This window comes from Rhipicephalus microplus, chromosome 4, assembly GCF_043290135.1.
Source record: "Rhipicephalus microplus isolate Deutch F79 chromosome 4, USDA_Rmic, whole genome shotgun sequence".
Classification (NCBI taxonomy): domain Eukaryota; kingdom Metazoa; phylum Arthropoda; class Arachnida; order Ixodida; family Ixodidae; genus Rhipicephalus; species Rhipicephalus microplus.
The window spans coordinates 163,964,357-163,983,698 of NC_134703.1; the positions used below are offsets into that span (position 1 = coordinate 163,964,357).

General features: G+C 45.0%; 1 protein-coding gene across 1 annotated transcript in view; it reads left to right on the plus strand.

Moving 5' to 3' along the window:
- LOC142814057 (uncharacterized) overlaps window positions 1–8,931 on the plus strand; it is a 37,468-nt gene extending 28,537 nt beyond the window's left edge. The window contains exons 4-6 of the mRNA XM_075892001.1: window positions 740–977; window positions 4,854–5,065; window positions 8,053–8,931. Coding sequence (XP_075748116.1) covers window positions 740–977; window positions 4,854–5,065; window positions 8,053–8,422 — 820 coding nt within the window. The 3' untranslated portion in view covers window positions 8,423–8,931. The remainder of the gene's footprint in view (window positions 1–739; window positions 978–4,853; window positions 5,066–8,052) is intronic.
- The last annotated feature ends 10,411 nt before the right edge of the window (window positions 8,932–19,342 follow it).

Here is a 19,342-nt window from a genome sequence, read left to right on the forward strand (position 1 = left end):
TCATTGACTCTTCGTCTCATTTATATCCTTTGCCATATGAATGTTCTTACGTCAAAAATGTTTGCTGGTGCGATCACTGCAAAGCTGAAATAGAAATGCAGCTCGCACGCATAGGTGACACTGTCGGCTACTTCAAGGACCTTGAGGACATACTTACAAGTCGCGCCTTAAAATACATTTTACTGTCACAAAAGTGAGTATCTAACAAAACTACACCATGCATTCATAGTATCTATGCGTTAATCGGCTATTTAAATACGCTGCACAAGAGATATTTTTGAAATCATGCCAAAACAAAATATACATTGTATGTGGTATATACCACTCACGAAGATTTCTCGGGCTCGCAGATAAAGTTAGAGGTTGGATGAATACCTTAATTTCTAGCAGAGCCGTGAGTCTGAAAATTTGGAAGTATCATAATTAACAAATATGGTCAATGTTAACTTTTCAAACCGATTGAAAGCAAATGAGTATTTAGTTGCTGGGGTGTAACGCCTCCAAACCACCACAAATTCAATGCGATTGTATAAAACAAAAACTAAGACACAGTCTAGCACCAAAGAGCAAGATAGAGGCTACAACAGATACATTGAAAATACTAGAGAAAAGTCGAGTAGAAAAGCTGCAGGTCAAAACAAAACTTACCAATCAAGAAACTACTTCACTGATTCGTAACCGTATAGCCACCTGAGCAATTGATGAGCCACCTAAATGTGAATCACAATGTTTCTTGCAGAGAAAAGAGCCACACGCCTCTTTTTTCTGCCGGCGACATCAGCCCGCGGCGCATCTCCAGTGAGCGCCGACGCAGTGTGCACGAAGCGTTGGCTCGGGTGCGCGAGGTTTTGTTCGAGGTTTTACGTGAAACGCCTCGCGCCGTGGCGACGACGACCTCGACAGCAGGCATCTTCGCGACCATGTTCCCGGAGCAGCCATCGCCCACCAAGATGCCGCAAGACTCCCCTCCCTCACAGGTGCGTCTATCTTCATTGAATGCTACGGTCATGTGCTATTTCAAAGCTTTAAATACAGTCACTATAACCTGCTGGATAAGCGGATCAAGGCAGATTCTTTCGTTGCAGCTGCTGAGAGCGCCGCTACGTTGTCTCATGATACATGGGTTGCATGTCTGTTGCTCCGCAGTGTTTATTTACTTTATTCATTTTGTTGCGTACTGCCGGGCCTTCCATGACGGCCTTAGTTAGGAGTGGGGCATAAATAAGTAAGACAACACAAGCTCGGAAAAAGTAAGATAAAAAAAGAAGTACATGAAGTCATACATTGTGAAATTGTGACATCGCAAAATGTGCCAAAAGAACAAGATCAAACAAACTTTGTGGCAGTAAGTGGACACGAAGCCCAAACGACCCATATTACAATAACCCGCGTAGCATATAGCCCAAACAAGCACTGATCTCGCACTCACATAGCACAAAAAAGGCAGATCCCACGTACAGTGGGAATCGACTATATGCGAAGTACGAACGAGGAAGGTTGACATGTCACTCTCAAATCAATACAATGTTACGAAGTGGAGGTAAATCATGCCGTATATGACTTCCGTGTCATGGTTAGCATGTTTGGATGGGTCGTTTGCCTTCGCCCTCTGTTCACGTGACGTGCTGCCAGATTTAGTGTATGTAGAGCTAGAAAAACGGCTGCGAGCACGCTATGAGCGTCGTGTGTTGTCATTTTCTTGAATGACACGCTTGCCAGCATTATTATGTTTCCACCAGTTATATACTTTTGTCATCTATTGACGTTACGTAACACCAAATTCGGTATATGTGGAGTTAGTAAAACGGCCGCGAGCGCATCATGAAGGGCCCATTGATTTGATTCATATGTACGGTTTAACGTCCCAAAACCACCATATGATTATGCGAGACGCCGTAGTGGAGGACTCCGGAAATTTAGACCACCATGGTGTTCTTTAACGTGCACCCAAATCTGAGCACACGGGCCTACAACATTTCCGCTGCTGGTCAGCAGCCGAGTACCTTAGCCACTAGACCATGCGGCGGGGCTCATGAAGTGCCCAATATACTCCAATGTAGCGTTGACGCACGCGCACGCTGCATGGGCACAGCGACGCTACGTTAGTAAAACACGAGCACTTTATAGTCTGACGCCAGGCGCGACCGCCACGACTGGTGCGTCGCGACACCAACCGGTGCGAAATGCGACATGCCGCATTGCGTGCCGATGCGTTACCCAGACAACAGTGCGTCTTCCTCTTTTCGTGAAGAAGGGACGGCGGACGTGCTGAAACGCGCATGCGTCAAGGCAACGCAGCGCGGTGCGGGCCTGCGAGTATATGGCAGTACAGGCGCCTGGCGAGGCAACGCAGGCGTGAGGCGACAAAATGAACGCCGGCGAGCACTCCATGGCACCGCGTCTCCCCAAAATCTATTGGTGCCTTGACTGTGACATGTAGTCATGTTCTCACGTGACATGCATCTCATGCTTATCATGTTTGCACCAGGCACATACCTTGGTCATCCATCGACGTCACGTTATACAAAATTGGGCATATGTGAAGCTAGCGAAACGTCCGCTAGCGCATCATGACCGTGGCATGTAGTCATGTTGTTACATGACACGCATGTCATGATTATCATATTTGAATGTTTTATTTACCTATGTCGTTCGTTCGCATCGCGTAATACCGAGTTTGGTACATGAGAGGTTAGCGAAACGGCTGCGAGCACAACATGAGCGTAGCATGTTATGTTTTATATGGCACGCCTCACACAAGTTTGTCATGTTTGCATCAGTCAGATACCTTCGTGATCCATCGACGTCACGTAATACAAAATTGGGCATATGTGCAGCTAGCGAAACGCCGCCAGCGCATCATGAGCGTGGCATGTGGACATGTAGCTACATGACACGCATCTCATGATTATCATGCTAGGGTTGGTCTCTTGTGTTCGGCATGCAATCATGTCATACCATACAAGTTTTTCAACATGCCATGTGAACGGAACTACCCAAGAGCTGCAGAACCACGAAATATAAATCATGACATTCATGACACACATGTTATGATGTTCATGTTATAACTAGTCAAATGTGTTTTTCATACAGTCATGTTATGCCATACCAAGTTTAGTATTGATACCATTATCGAAACGGCGAGGAGAGCTAAAAGTCGTAGGTAGCTAGATAGATAGATAGATAGATAGATAGATAGATAGATAGATAGATAGATAGATAGATAGATAGATAGATAGATAGATAGATAGATAGATAGATAGATAGATAGATAGATAGATAGATAGATAGATAGATAGATAGATAGATAGATAGATAGATAGATAGATAGATAGATAGATAGATAGATAGATAGATAGATAGATAGATAGATAGATAGATAGATAGATAGATAGATAGATAGATAGATAGATAGATAGATAGATAGATAGATACGCTCAAAGTCGCCGAATTTCGCTAAGAAATGCTTCGCATTTCAAAAGTTTTGGCATTCATTCCAACATGGTAAAACAAGGAAATACATGACGTCACATTACGCCCACATGCGCCGCAGCGCCAACGGAGTCACATCTTTTATCGCATACATAACATAATCAATGTAATGCAGCGCTACCACACCAGAAAGTAAGGCATTCCATTCAACGATTGTCCATGGAAAGAAAGAGTAGAGAAATGTGTTTGTGCTGCACTTCAGCTCGGCCACTTTTTTTGTGTGAGAAGACCAAGTTAAGCGGCTAATGGCGGTTGCTATGAGTTGAGACGGATGAACCCGTAACATTTTGTAATAAAATAAAGCAACAGTAGAATTGAAAGTTACACGAGTTGGTGGCCATTCATGCTAATACTTCTGCGTGCATAGAGAACACTGACACGGTGAGATTGGCATGCGCATATACACTTCATCGCCTCTTTTTGCTTCACCACACTGCGACTTCAACTTTTGCGTTTTATTTGGAAAGCCTAAACGCAGGTATATTTTCCGAGATTTCATACGTTGAATGTTTGTTCATTTCAATGGTTAGGAAGCATTTATATTCAATTTTCGCGAAACAGGCGTCGCTTCGCTGCCAAGCCTCGAACCTTCGATTTCTACATCCGAGGGCCCCAAGTCCTAATATCGTATACCGTTTGCTACTTGAACCGGTGCTTTCTAACGTCGTGTGATGATAGCGTCTAATCATTGGGGCCAGAATACTGCTCACAACTCGATATCATTGGTCATTCATTCACACTTGATTCAAAACAGTTTACAGTTTTTTTGAGAAACGCAGAAAAATGCCCGAAAGGTGACTGACAACGGTGCGTCACCCAGGCAGCAGCTGCATCACTGTCATCTGTCATTCAAAATGTACTCGACTGCAAAAAGCACACCTGTGATACAATACAAAAAAACAAACGAAAGTACTATTTTTGCTTTGAGAGGACAAAAGTAAGAACAGAAAACATGAAAAGCTACAAATGTACACATCTGCGAGGAATTTACTAGGAAATTTTCCAAGGCTATAAACCTGCTGGCTACCTACAAGATCCTCATCACTAATCCACACATGTGGCAGCATTTAGTGCTGTAGGCAGAGGCATGGCACTCGAGGTCCGTGCCCCTCCCCCCCCATCCCAATTTTTTTTCGCTCTAGCGTACAGGTTGAAAACTGACAATTCAAGGACATGGCCCCCCCACCTCCCCTGACTATCAAATAGTTGCCCCCCTCTCCGAAAACTGTCTGGGCGTACTGCCCTGGCTGTATCTATTTCGTGTAAGATTCGCATGTAATTTTTGTATTCCCATACTCCGATGTGTGAGAGAGCTCCTCTACGACGCTGTCTAATGACGAAATGATGGGGACTTATCGCAGGTCCAAGCCACACCAGATGCACCCGCAAAGGGGCAGGATACCTTGGATACGGCAGAAGACCAAACAATCCTGGACTTGTTTGAGGATAGCCTTAACCCACGCACGGATGCGCGGCGGTACACAGTCAGCGATGAGCTGTGCGCAATCTACGAGCGCATTGAGTCGCGCTGGGCGGAGGTCTGCAAAACCATCCGTGCAGATCTGAACAGAAGGTGAGGAGCACACAAAACACACTTTGTCAGACTGAATATTGTTGTAGCAGGACAAATTGTGTCTCGTATGCTTTTCCCCTACACCGTTTTTCGGCACACACGTGCACACGTGATGACTCTAGTCATGCGGTGAGCGCGAGTGTGATACTTATTCAGGCGTTTTCTAGTCATCTCTACAATATTGATTACTTAAGTGCTGTTGGCTCCATAAAGGTGCCCTGAAACACTTTTTTAAGCAACCATGGAATGAATTCACTGGAAAAGCTTCTTCTTCTTCATCATCTTCATTATCATCATCATCATCGTCAGCCTGACTACGTCCTCTGCAGCACAAAGGCCTCTCCCATGCTCCACCAGTCAACTCAGTCCTGTGGTTGCTGCTGTCAAATTATAGCCACAGACTACTTAATCTCATCTGCCCACCTAACCTTCTGTCTCCCTCTAACCTGCTTTCCTCCTCTGGGAATCCTGTTAGTTACCCTTAATGACCAGCAGTTATCCTGCCTACGCTTTACATATCCGGCCCATGTCCATTTCCTCTTCTTGATTTCAACTATGATATCATTAACCCCGGTTTTTTTCCTAATCCATTCTGCTCTTTTCTTGTCTCTTAAGGTTACAACGACCATTTTTCTTTTCAATGCTCGCTGCGTCGTCCCTAATTTAAGCTGAAGCCTCTTTGTAAGTCTCCACGCTTCTGCTACGTAGCTAAGCACTGGCAAGATGCAGTTATATACCTTCCTCTTGAGAGGTAGTGGCAATCTACCTGTCATGAATTGGGAGCACTTGACAAATGGGCTTCACCCCATCCTTATTCTTCTAGTTATTTCCATCTCGTGGTTCGGCTCCGCGGTTATGAACTGCCCTAAGTATAGATAGTCTTTTAAACTTTAAGTGCACTATTACCTATCTGAAAGTGCTGCTCTCTTGTGAGTTCGTTGTACAATATGTATGCCTTCGTTTTCGGCAGAATATTTTAGGACCTAATTTTCTACTCTTCTTGTCTAACGCTGGTGCCCTGAGCTTATCTAATATAGCCCCGCGGCGGTGGTCCAGTGGCTAAAGCACTCGGCTGCAGACCCGCAGGTCGCGGGATCGAATCCCTGCCGCGGCGGCTTAATTTTCGATGGAGGCGAAAATGCTGTAGGCTCGTGTGCTCAGATTTGGGTGCACGTCAAAGAAACCCAGGTGGTCAAAATTTTCGGAGTCCTCCACTACGGCGGCTGTAATAATCATATTGTGGTTTTAGGACGTTAAACCCCACATATCATTTGCTGAGTTTGATAATTTATTGTGAATTCTAGGCCGCGTGTTGCGCAATAATATTTCTCTCATGTGTTTTCGGGAGCCTCTACTATTGATCGGCAACATTTTCTGACCATGCTAGAAAAGTGTTGCGGGGCCCCTTTAAATCCGCTATTTACCATGTTATAGTCAGTGTCAACCTGATCTACTGAACGGTACTACAAAAATATTATAATAAAGGTTTCCCCCTTCCCCTTTTCAATGTATACTCCCAATGATTACCTTTCAAGTTGCAATATTTTAGTGGTTCAATATAATTGATAATTTTGTAAATATTTTACTTACATGCAATTTTCATAGCCCTAGAGTTTTGAAACAATGCAGGCGTAACAGTCACTATATTCTCAATGCGCTCGCTTTGTCGTCGTGTTAAACTTTTAAGCTTGCTTTATGTCTTTGTTAAACAAGCCTAAAATTTGGGCCTGCCCTTAACCACACCTGTTAACATCGCTACGTTTGCTTTCTCACATTCTCAATAACATTAAGATGCTCTTTCTCTGTGATTATTTCTTCCTGTGGTGCTTTAAGCGTCTAGAATTAACCCTCCGTATTAAAACGTACCTTTAAGCCTTTCTGAGAGAGTTGGTGCAGGCGTAATTTTGCTAAGTAATCATTCTGTTTCACAGCCCAGCTGCTTGTTTCACATTATCTCTGAACTCTATATGTGTCATCCACAGAAACGAGGTCTACGCTGAATACTGCTCTGCAAAGTAACTCTATGAGTGTGTGCCTAAACAGACAACTGTCTACTACACTCCAAGTTAAACATCAGGTACATTACTGTTCAGGCTACCTAAGAAGTTCAGTCACGAATGCTCGTTACTTTATGGGCCTCTTGGTTAGTTTTTGTGGTTGCAAACGCTCGTGCGAGCCTGGAATCAGGTTTCAGGCAATGAATCGCTACCGTTTGCAAATTAAATACCAAAATTCGATGATAAAGTAATGCTAGTCAAGTGGGAAATCTTATTGACAGCGAAATAATCTAGGTAATTTTAATTAACAACTTGCATCGGCACGCCTATATTAAGGGAAGAACTGGGAATTTCTGCGGCTTCTCGTTTTTTTGTTAGACAATATAATGAGAACTAAATTACAAGAATGCCAGGGAAGGCATAGGGAATGATATCAGTAATAAATGTAGCGTAAATGTCAAGAAATAAAAGTAGACGAAAATTAAACTTGCCGGGGGCAGCGTCCGAACATGCCACCTTCAAATAACGCGTCCGATGATTTACCTATGAATTAGCGTGGTGGCTACTAGGAAGCCTTTATGTCCCCCTCGCCTCGGAGGCGGTGCACACATAAAGCCTCCTTAGCGGCAACGTATCTCCCAAGTCCCAAGTTTTCTGCCGCAAATAACCTGTGCAGCTCTCTTTTCTACCATGTCCCAATCTTTTTTTTTAGATTTTGGCGCAACAAAATTCACTGCCATGAACCAAAAGCAACTAGTCCATGCTTCTACGCTTAGGAAGTTCTTCATAGTATGACAAACCTTGACATTCTTTCTCACTGCATGCGACGCTCAAAGTGGAGACTGGAGGTGCCGGTACCTAGAGTATATGTTTCGAGCACGCATATATATCTATTTAGAAGAATGAAGCATCAGAGCTGGTAAACCATCTCATTAGTTTCTACCTACAAATCGTAACGCTAATTTCAAAATTTTTCGCTTCATCACACAGATACAATCAGTTTGTGGAGGGCTGTCGCGAGTGCCTGAAGCAGCAACCCGGCGAGCCTTCACGTGACGAGCTGCGCCAAGATATGTCCAATGTCCGGCGTGAGCTCATCGCCGAAATGAAGGAAGTGTTCCGTTCGAGCTGCGAAGAGTTCGACAAGTGGCGAGTGTGGTACTTGGAGCGCGAACTCCAGCAGTCTTTCAGCGAAATGCAAGATGGCGACCGACTCAGTGTGACGGCCGCCGTTCTCCGGTACGAGATACTAGAGGGCCTGCCGGAACTCGAAAAGTGCACGCGGGAACGAGCTGCCGCACTTTGGAAAGAGCTCGTTGAGGAGCAATGGATCGACGTCGACGCATTATTCGATTCTTAGTTCACCTATACCTTGCCTGTGCTCATGTGATTGTCTTCAGAAGGCTCCCACTTCTGTCTCACACTCGGCATGTCATCAACATACTCCGTCATCCTTTGTCATGTCGATGCGCGACAGTCACTAGGGGTTTCTAGAAATCATGTATAAGAATAAATCACTTGAAGAATTCTGAATTGCTTCAGCTTTTAATATTTCACATGGTCATGACGTACATTTCCACAGAATTGGGCAAACATATTGGTAAAGGCCTGCCAGATAGAGCAGGTACTGGCAGCACTGATCGTCCAGGTCATGCTGACATGTCTGTTCAGCTTCTCCTACGGCCAGAAGAAGGTGTACGGACACTTTCTAAACATTGTGGTCTAGAAACGTGTAAAAGCTTGCCTGTGCGTCTTGGCAGCAGTGATAGCGGATTCTCACTTTTGCACGTGTCGTCAGATTGTTGTTTGTGATTTGGGTGCACTTTATTCGCTCGTCTTCAATAAAACTTGTGCTTTTTCATCTTTTTATCTACAACGCCCACCTCTTGATTGCCAGTCTTCCTGTTATATTTTCATTTGGAGTGCATGTACGTTAGGCCCATCAAGGGAAACCGTATAACAGGTGCTTATGCTACCTGACTAGGCTCCTCACCGTACGTTATGATCATCTTGAAAACAACGACACAGAAAAATTATTGATGCATGCTTTACATGTCATTGACTGTCACGGTACGAGGTATCTGCCGGACCTTTGTCTATAAAGTAAGTGACCTTACCTATAGGATGGTGCCCTTAGTTTCAGGGCTCTACTGTCTCGCAGCACTCTACATGCCCACCCGATCAGGCGACGGTGAACAACTCTTCCGATGCTGCCAGCTGCCGAATTAGCGCATTAATGACAATGAAGGGAGGCTCGTTCAGGTGCACGCACTCCATGTAACAATGAAGGGAGTAGTGAGTAGAGGTCGAATTTAGAGGCACTAAAGAGCGTGTTTTAGGCACCAAAAAACAGGTAGGCAAAACGCCGTTTTAGGCTTCAAAAATCATGGTTATACGCTCAATACATGCTTCCATAGATTCAAAATACTTTTAAAAATGACGTACGAAACTTGCATTCACGGCAGGAAAGCAAAAAAAAATTTTATTGGTAGTGATGGCACAAAAGCGCGAATGAATAAACTTAGCTATGTAGTTATCTTTTTTTTTTCTTCTCAGTTTCTAGAACAGCGTGTCTTTTTTTTTCTACATCATGGTAACACAAGCGTCCACCTTTGGATCAACACAGTCTTGGACCTCTTTATTTTCGGCCGCGGACTGCAGTCGCGAACACGATCGCTGAATGGCAGGGTTCTAGCAACAGCACGGTGTTGCGGTGGCAGGTAGAAACGGACGCATTGCGAAGGCTTGAGACGCACGCTCGCACGTCTTTGAAGTCGGGCAGTGTCACGACATACCCAAAGAGAATTCAACTTGAACCTTCACAGACGAACTGTTCGTTCACAGCAAAAGCCGTATATAGCTATAGGCGAAACGTAATGCCGTTCGCCACGAGAGACAAACTTCGGCATTGACTGCGGCGCAGTTAGATTGTTGTCTACGTCGCACCCAACAGAGTGCGTCAATGGATACACAGCCAGTGACGTCGTTCATCCCTTCGTTGCCATTCCTCCGAGCCCACTAGTTTACACTTCAAACGAAGCGGCTTTGGAAAAAAAAGAAAATGAAAAAAATCACTGCCCAAAACTCCGTACAAGAAGGAGCGTAAATGTGTAGCCCGCTGTTTAGCAGTACGTTCAAGCCGACGCAGCGCTTATGCCTTCCAAGTTTACCGGTGTCATGTTCATGCTTCTTAATGAGGTTGAACACACGTCTGGCTTGAGTTCACCGAAGTGTTTATTACACATGCCGCGCACTGTGCCTCGCCTGATCATGGTCATGGAGGAGTGTAATGCGTACTTAAATACGGTTCCCGATTTGTTAATCACAGCGGATGTTCTCGAACAGAAGGCAGTCACAGACAGCGCGGTCGAAACCAAAGTGTCACTGGAGAAACTGCCGCCGAAAGCGAGCGTTCACCCCGAAGAACGCGCTCCCGTATTCGTCACGGTGATGCGGTCCTGCCCACAAGAGGTTTTTAGTTTGACGTTTTTGTGGTCCGCCCCGCTCCGGGAGCACCCGCGAAGCCGCATCGCAGCGGCGGCCGAATTTTCTCTTTTAGTTATTCGTTGCCGCCAGCGAAGCAGACTTTTGTAAGGCCCCTGTATTTTTCAAAGGTAGCACAAACCGTTGTACAAAAAGCGGAGGAGAATTTCCTCCCCGCCTTCTACGTCTCTCCTCACTCCGGCGCGCGTTTCTGCTACCCTATCGGACCAGGCGCGACACGTGACCAATGAACCTTGTTGACCCCTCGTCAGGTTCGGCTCCGCCGGGCAGCGACGCCATGAGTGAGCGCATTGCATCTCGCTCCCACGTCTGTTGCCTTTAGCAAGGCGGCCTCGGATGCAGCGCAATGCCGACCTGCTGTGCCATTGGCTGCTCCAGCAGCATTGCAAAAGGCGACAAGCTTTTTGTGGTTCCACGAGGAAAAAATAATGAGGAGCGGAGAGCGGTATGGCTGCATCGCATCGGCAGGAAAAACTTCGATTGTGACCGAGGGAGGCTTTGCGAGGTAAGCACTCACTACAGAACTTCTTCGCGTAGACATGCCTCCGAAAGGCTTTCAGATAAAGCTCATCCTTGGTTCAGGTTCATGTTAAACAAAAGCAGCTTGAAGTTTCCGTCGAGGCTTTCTCGCACGATTTCAACCACGATGACAGCTCGATCGTTTTTAGCTTGCTCGAATATTCGAATACGGCCACAACATAATTACTGTTGAATGTTGGGCGTTCGCGATTTGCTTTCTAAATGGAACCATTTGCAGCGGAAGCAATTATGCTTCTCCAGAGATCAACCACGTCTTTGATCGTTTTTCCTTCTTTTTTTTTGCTCGAACTTTGATTACCTGTAGGCAAAATTTCGGCGTTTATTGTTTTATTGTGGTTTATTGTGTTCTCAGTTTGTATTCTTTCATATTTATCTCACTTTTGCGCACTTCCATGACCGAATTTTGTGCATGCGTTTACAGCTAATATAAGAGAGTGTATGGTAAATATAATGTTGTATAGTTGTTTATTTCAGAAATGCATAGATACTTTCGTTCAAATTTCGAACATACTTGCTAAGTTGTACACTTTCGATTAACAAAAAGAAAGGCACCTACTAAATGCAAGAATATCATCTGGCTTTTGTGGCTGTTTTGGATTTTTAACGTAATTTAAGAAGCAAAATATTTCGCTTCGGCAATATCACATCAGCCAAACTGCAAAAATTCGATAGAGGATGTCGGTATTTTTCAGAAACACTTCACGATGGATCAGTATGAGCCAGCAATTCTGGCACAAACTGGGATCAAGAAACTCAAGCCAAATGCTGTTCCTTCTGTATTTGTGCATCGGCCTCTTCCGAAAGAGCGCAAGCCACCCTGCAAAAGGGGAATGAAACGGTTCCTGGTGAGGCCCCATTGTAGTTTCTATTCCTCTCTTGTGTTGTAAATGCGATTATGTTTTGGGGTTTATATGACAATACAGTGTGCTTAGATCGCTGGCAGGTAGCATATTTGCTGCATTTATCTTTATGACCTGTGAACCTGATTAATTCGGCATCCGATTCTGTCTTACTGTGGCAGCAAACATCCCCGCCCCTACACTGTACTTGCTCAACTCTTGCTTACAGCTGTATCCTTGGATGAGCCAGAAACGTCAGTGGGGAGGGCCCCGGATGCTGAACCAGTGAGCAGTTTATTTTGTGAGTTGACTGCGCTGTGATGACAAATGTTCGCGCCTTTAGACTGTGTACTTACGCAATTCATGCTTACAGCAGCCTACTCGGACAACACAGCAACGTCAATAGACCGCGACCCTGAACCAGTAGGCAGCCCATTTTGTGAGTTAATTGCACTGTGATGGCAAATGTTCACGCCTCTAGCCTCTGTATTTACAATTCATGCTTACAGCTGCCTCCTGGGACCGGCCAGAAACGTCCACAAGGATGACCCCTCAACCAGTGGGCGGCTCATTTTTTTTTCTCTTTCCTTCGAATGCTGTAGAGGCTATCTGATTTGATAGCGAAATTGTTTCGCCCTGTCGTCGCTCTATTGGAATGTTTTGCAGCGTTCGTGATCATTCGATGCTTCCCGCATTTCATTTGCGCACTCAATAAAATCTACTTTCATCCCACTAAACGTTTGTGGTATTTTATGGATGAATCGTTTACACACGTCCCATTATGGAAGCAGGCATGAATGTCCCGAATTTCAGTAGGGCTCTGTTGTTCCTGTACAAACTCGAGCTCTAAGAGCGCCCCGCCACGGTGGTCTAGTGGCTAAGGTACTCGGCTGCTGACCCGCAGGTCGCGGTTTCGAATCCCGGCTGTGGCGGCTGCATTTCCGATGGAGGCGGAAATGTTGTAGGCCCGTGTACTCATATTTGGGTGCACGTTAAAGAACCCCAGGTGGTCAAAACTTCCGGAGCCCTCCACTACGGCGTCTCTCATAATCATATAGTGGTTTTGGGACGTTAAACCCCACAAATCAATCAAGCTCTAAGAGCACTCATATTAACTTTTGAGGGGCTGTTTCACACTTATAAACCAAAGAAAAATTACACGAAGACCAGATTTTTCTATCTTATGAAGCAGGCAACAGATTAAATCGACCATGAGTACTGCAAAGGCAGATTATAAACCCAAGAAAAATTACACAAAGCCCAGATTTTTCTATATTGTGAAGCAGGCCCCAGATTAAATCGACGATGAGTACTGCAAAGGCAGATTGCGATAGGGCGGCATTTCGTACATTTGGTTCCCCTCAAAACGCGAGATGATGGCTAAGGCACTGGCCGATCGCACACTGTTCTTCTTACACAGTATTTGCGTGCACCGTTGTGCATTTACGCCGAGAATTGGCACGTTTTAAGCAAATACTTCAACGTAAGGTCCCTAGGGGCCTTAGGGTACGCGCACACTAGCGGGAAGCGTGCCGCCGCGGCATGACGCGCGTCTTCGCCGCCGAGCGGTGAAAAGCGGCACGCTGGCCACATCTGCGGGAGTCACGTGACAACAGTCTCGAGCGGTCTCGCAGCGGCTTGCGAGATTTCGCGCGCCTTTTCGTCGTCTGTTCTGAGCTCTCCGACTTTACGGTGATATCGTGCGAACAATGGCGGGCGACGACGATCTTCTCGCAACGCTCAACGTTACCATGATGGCGTGTCTGCTGTTGCTTCAGCGTCGCCGCTCTCGAAAATGCGCCGCAAAGATATTGGGTCCATCCGCTTTGGAGGTACAGAGATACTGAAGGACAGGCCCACACACTGCTTCCCCGTCTGCGAGCAAGGGATGAAGTCTATTTCCGAAAGTAACTTATATCATTCAGTGTTTAGTGCTGTTAAAAATGAGTTGACGGCAAATTTTCAGGTGCCAAGAAGGGGCAATCAAAACCAGGTTCTATGCGTCCAACTTCGTCAATATAAGCATAATAAATTTGTACATGAATGCAAATCTTTTCGAGGATTGTACAGGTCGCGCATGACATCGCATGGCATTCATGGTCATGTGCACGAGGGGAAGGGGTGCGCGGAAAGTCTGCCTCTTTAATTAACTGCGTTATGGCCACTCAGGTTTTTGATGATAATGGTCGACAGCCAAAAGTCCGTGAATGAGACGGCGGTTTCTTGGCTGTTTACTTCCCGTCTTTACTTCAGGAAGGCCATCGGCCGAATAGTCTAACGAGGTCCCCCTAGGTTACTCTGTGTACACCTATGCGCACATTCACTTTTCAATGGCCACTGTTGATTACCCGAGTATTGCGTATGGTCAAACATACATGAAAAATAATACTTGAAAACTCAGAATACTGATTCAGAAGCACTACTTCATGTCCTACTGATGCGATGAATTAGGAACAAATAATTTCATTTAAATACATCAGCATCATCATCATCATCATCATCAGCCTGACTACGTCTACTGCAGGACAAAGGCCTCTCCCATGTTCCGCCAGTTAACCCGGTCCTGTGGCTGCTGCTGCCAATTTATACCCGCAAACTTCTTAATCTCATCTGCCCACCTAACTTTCTGTCTCCCCCTAACCCGCTTGCCTTCTCTGGGAATCCAGTCAGTTACCCTTAACGACCAGCGGTTATCCTGTCTACGCGCTACATGCCCGGCCCATGTCCATTTTTTCTTCTTGATTTCAGCTATGATATCCTTAACCCCCGTTTGTTCCCTAATCCACTCTGCTCTCTTCTTGTCTCTTAAGGTTACACCTACCATTTTTCTTTCCATTGCTCGCGGCGTCGTCCTCAATTTAAGCTGAACCCTTTTTGTAAGTCTCCAGGTTTCTGCTCCGTAGCTAAGTACCGGCAAGATACAGCTGTTATATGCCTTCCTCTTGAGGGATAGTGGCAATCTACCTGTCATTATTTGAGTGTGCTTGCCAAATGTGCTCCACCCCATTCTTATTCTTCTAGTCACTTCAATCTCGTGGTTCGGCTCCACAGTTATTACCTGCCCTAAGTAGACATAGTCTTTTACAACTTCAAGTGCACTATTACCTATCTCGAAGCGCTGCTCTTTTCCGAGGTTGTTGTACATTACTTTCGTGTTCTGCAGATTCGTTTTAAGACCCACCTTTCTGCTCTCCTTCTCTAACTCCGTAATCATGAGTTGCAATTCGTCCCCTGAGTTACTCAGCAATGCAATGTCATCGGCGAAGCGCAGGTTACTAAGGTACTCTCCATTAACACTTATCCCTAACTGTTCCCATTCTAGGCTTCTGAAAACCTCCTGTAAGCACGCGGTAAATAGCATTGGGGAGATTGTGTCCCCCTGCCTTACACCCTTCTTGATTGGTATTCTGCTGCTTTCTTTATGAAGCACTATGGTAGCAGTTGATCCCCTGTATATTTCTTCCAGGGTGTTTATATATGCTTTATCGACGCCCTGATTCCGCAGTGTCTGCATGACGGCTGATATTTCTACTGAATCAAACGCCTTCTCGTAATCTATGAAGGCTATGTATAGTGGTTGGTTATATTCTGAGCATTTCTCTATTACCTGATTGATAGTATGAATGTGGTCGATTAATGAGTAGCCTGTTCGAAATCCTGCTTGTTCCTTTGGTTGATTGAATTCTAATGTTTTCTTTACTCTGTTAGCAATTACCTTTGTAAATAGCTTGTATACTACAGAGAGCAAGCTAATCGGCCTGTAATTCTTCAAGTCCTTGTCATCTCCTTTCTTATGTATTAAGATGATGTTAGCGTTCTTCCGAAACTCTGGTACTCTTCCCGTCAGGAGACACTTCGTAAACAGAGTGGCTAGTTTTTCTAACACAATCTGTCCTCCATCTTTCAGCAGGTCTGATGTTACCTGATCCTCACCAGCAGCTTTGCCTCTTTGCATGCTCTCCAAAGCTTTTCTGACTTCTTCTATTATTACTGGTGGGGTGTCATCTGGGTTACTGCTAGTTCTTATAGTATTAAGGTCGTGGTTGTCTCCGCTACTGTACAGATCTCTGTAAAACTCCTCCGCTATTTTATCTATCCTATCCATATTGGTAGATATTTTGCCTTCTTTGTCCCTTAGTGCATACATCCTATTTTTGCCTATCCCAAGTTTCCTCTTCACTGCTTTGACACTTCCTCCGTTTTTCAGAACGTGTTCAATTCTCTCCATGTTATACCTTCTTACATCGGATACCTTACGCTTATTAATCAACTTCGAAAGCTCTGCCAGTTCTATTTTGTCTGTTGTATTTGAGACTTTCATCATTTGACGCTTCGAATCAACTTCGAAAGCTCTGCCAGTTCTATTTTGTCTGTTGTATTTGAGATTTTCATGATTTGACGCTTCTTAAGGAGATTCTTCGTTTCCTGGGAAAGCTTGCCAGTGTCCTGTCTAACTACCCTGCTTCCAACTTCCACTGCACACTCCGTAATGATACTCGTCAGATTATCATTCATTGTATCTATGCTAAGGTTGGTTTCCTCACTAAGAGCTGAGTACCTGTTCTGAAGCGAGACTCTGAATTCCTCTGCTTTCCCTCTCTGTGCTAGCTCATTGATTGGCTTCTTGCTTATCAGTCTCTGTCGTTCCTTCCTCAAATCTAGGCGAATTCGGGACCGTACCATGCTATGGTCACTGCATCGTACCTTGCCAACCACTTCCACATCCTGCACGATGCCTGGGTGTGCACTCATTATAAAGTCTATTTCGTTCTTATTTTCGCCATTAGGGCTCCTCCATGTCCACTTGCGATTTCCTCGTTTTCGGTAGAAGGTATTTAAAATCCGTAAATTATTGCGTTCTGCGAATTCTACTAGTAGCTCTCCTCTGGCGTTTCTAGTACCGATGCCATAATCTCCTACTGCCTGGTCTCCAGCCTGCTTCTTCCCTACCTTTGCATTAAATCTCCCATCAGTATTTTATACTGTGCTTTACCTTACTCATTGCCAATTCCACGTCTTCATAGAAGCTTTCAGCTGAAGCATCATCATGGCTGGATGTAGGCGCGTAAGCCTGTACCACCTTCATCTTGTATCTCTCATTTAGTTTAATTACGATACCTGCCACACTTTCATTAATGCTATAGTATTCCTCTATGTTGCCAGCTATGTTTCTGTGAATTATGAAGCCCACTCCCAGTTCTCTTCTGTCAGCCAAGCCCCGATAGCAAAGGACATGCCCATTCTGTAGCACCGTATAGGCCTCATCTGTCCTCCTAACCTCACTAAGCCCTATTATATCCCATTTAACACCCTCTAGCTCCTCGAATAGAACAGCTAGACTTCCCTCACTAGATAAGATTCTAGCGTTAAACGTTGCCAAGTTCAGGTTCCAATGGCGGCCTGTCCGGATCCAAAGATTCTTAGCACCCTCTGCTGCGTTGCAGATCTGACCGCCGCCGTGGTCAGTTGTTTCGCAGCTGCTGAGGACTGAGGGCCGTGAGTTATTTGACGTATGCGTGTGGGAGGTAGTGGCCAGATACTGCACCAGGGTGGCCAATCCTTCTCTGGTGAGGGAGTGCGTTCCCGGCGGTGGTTACCGGTGAGGCCGCACCCCAGGCCTCGTAATGCAGTTCCATCACCACGCGGATTTTTTTTTATCCGATTGGGAACTGCGCTGCACCGGGATTTGAACCACGGACCTTTTGAATGCGAGGCGGATGCTCTAACCACTACGCCATCGCTGCTACCTGTACTGCTATTGTATTTAAATACATACAATACAATAAGTTCAAGAGACAATGATTTATTAAGAATTTAACATGTTCTTGTGTGAGAGCTGTTAGGTGCACACTGGCGATTTTTGTGTGCACAATGGCAATATTGGAATTGAACAGGGCATTCATCCTAACACTGCCAAATACAGCCCATTTGATGTTCAAAAAACACGTTCGGTGAGCATGAGGAACGTAGTCTAGCAATCGCTGTGAAAATTGACAAAACAGTAGGGAACTGCCACTATTTCCCAATTTAATGTTGCGCCTCCCATCACTGAAAATAAGTGCATACACTGGTGAAGTACGCACAGTGTTAACAGATGCTGCTGAAGTGAAGTTGTATTAGGGGACATTCAATGACTGAACCTACACTGTGGTCCTAGAGTGCTGAGGCTTAAGAACTTCTGTAGCTTATTTAGGAACAGGTCTCTAGTTCTTGTCCAAGATCCACTGTAACTTTGCACATGCCCTTTCAGGCACTGGTCATTTAGGAACAGTGGCTATTCTTTTCTACATATATACTGTATGCAATTTTTGCAATTAGAGTTCCTCTACAATGTCAGAGTTTCCTGGTACTGTTTGTGAAGAACATGTAGATTTCGACGCACAAGTAGGCAACATCTCCTAGCAGGCTATCCACAAGGAGGGCAGCTTGAGCCTTCCTGATAATAGTTCTCTCGACACCTGAAAAGCTGTTAATACTGACCGTGATGTCTGAAGAGTTGCAGCTATATTACTCAAGAGCTTCTAGGTATGCTCATAAACGTTCGATGATGGGTGCTGGCATAATGGTTGCGTAAGGCAGCTTCTCATCAACTTTTAGCGTACTCTCAAACAAGACAGAGGACAGAATACGCTTGCTTATCAGTGTGCTAAAATAAAATATATTGTAAAATGGATTACTAACATCTCCAAGCCTATGCTCTGTCAGGTTACATTCTCGTTGTATGAGCTCGCATGAGAGGGTGTCCTGAGAAACATGGCCCTGTCCTGGCAAAGTAGTGTTCGTAAGAAGACAATTTTCATATAAAGAATCGGTCAATAGGGGTTGTGTGCTCGAGTAGATGTTTTGACAAGCAAACTTGTCTTTTTCAAGGCTAGAAGAGAACAGTTTCGGTCTAGCCTTGAGCAAGACAAATCCACTTGACAAAATGTCGGCTCCAGCAAAGTACCTCTGTTTAGTGATTTTTTCTATTTTTCCCTACCCGCCATTTTCATGCATTTAGGCAAAAATGGCCATATTTGGTATTTATATACACCATAAAAACTACAGAAAAGCCCTCAGTAGCCTTTAATTTATGATCCTAAATGAAAGCAGCACGATAGGAGTGCAAGGAACAAAAAAAAGCAACACCCTAAAATCCGGTTTCTAGTAATCAGCCTCGTTTTTCAGTTTCCTCCGAACGCCACCAAGGACTTTTGACACATTGCTCAGTCTCGTTGGACCACTGATCGAGAGAAGAGTGACGCCGTTTCGGCTGCCAATTTCTGCACATGAAAGGCTGGCGATGACCCTGAGGTAAGGCAATCAAGAGAAAAGTAATAATCAATTAACGCGTTTGCAGCTCTGTACTGCATGCTAAAGCATAGCTACACCAAAACCTATGTTTACTAATATAGTAA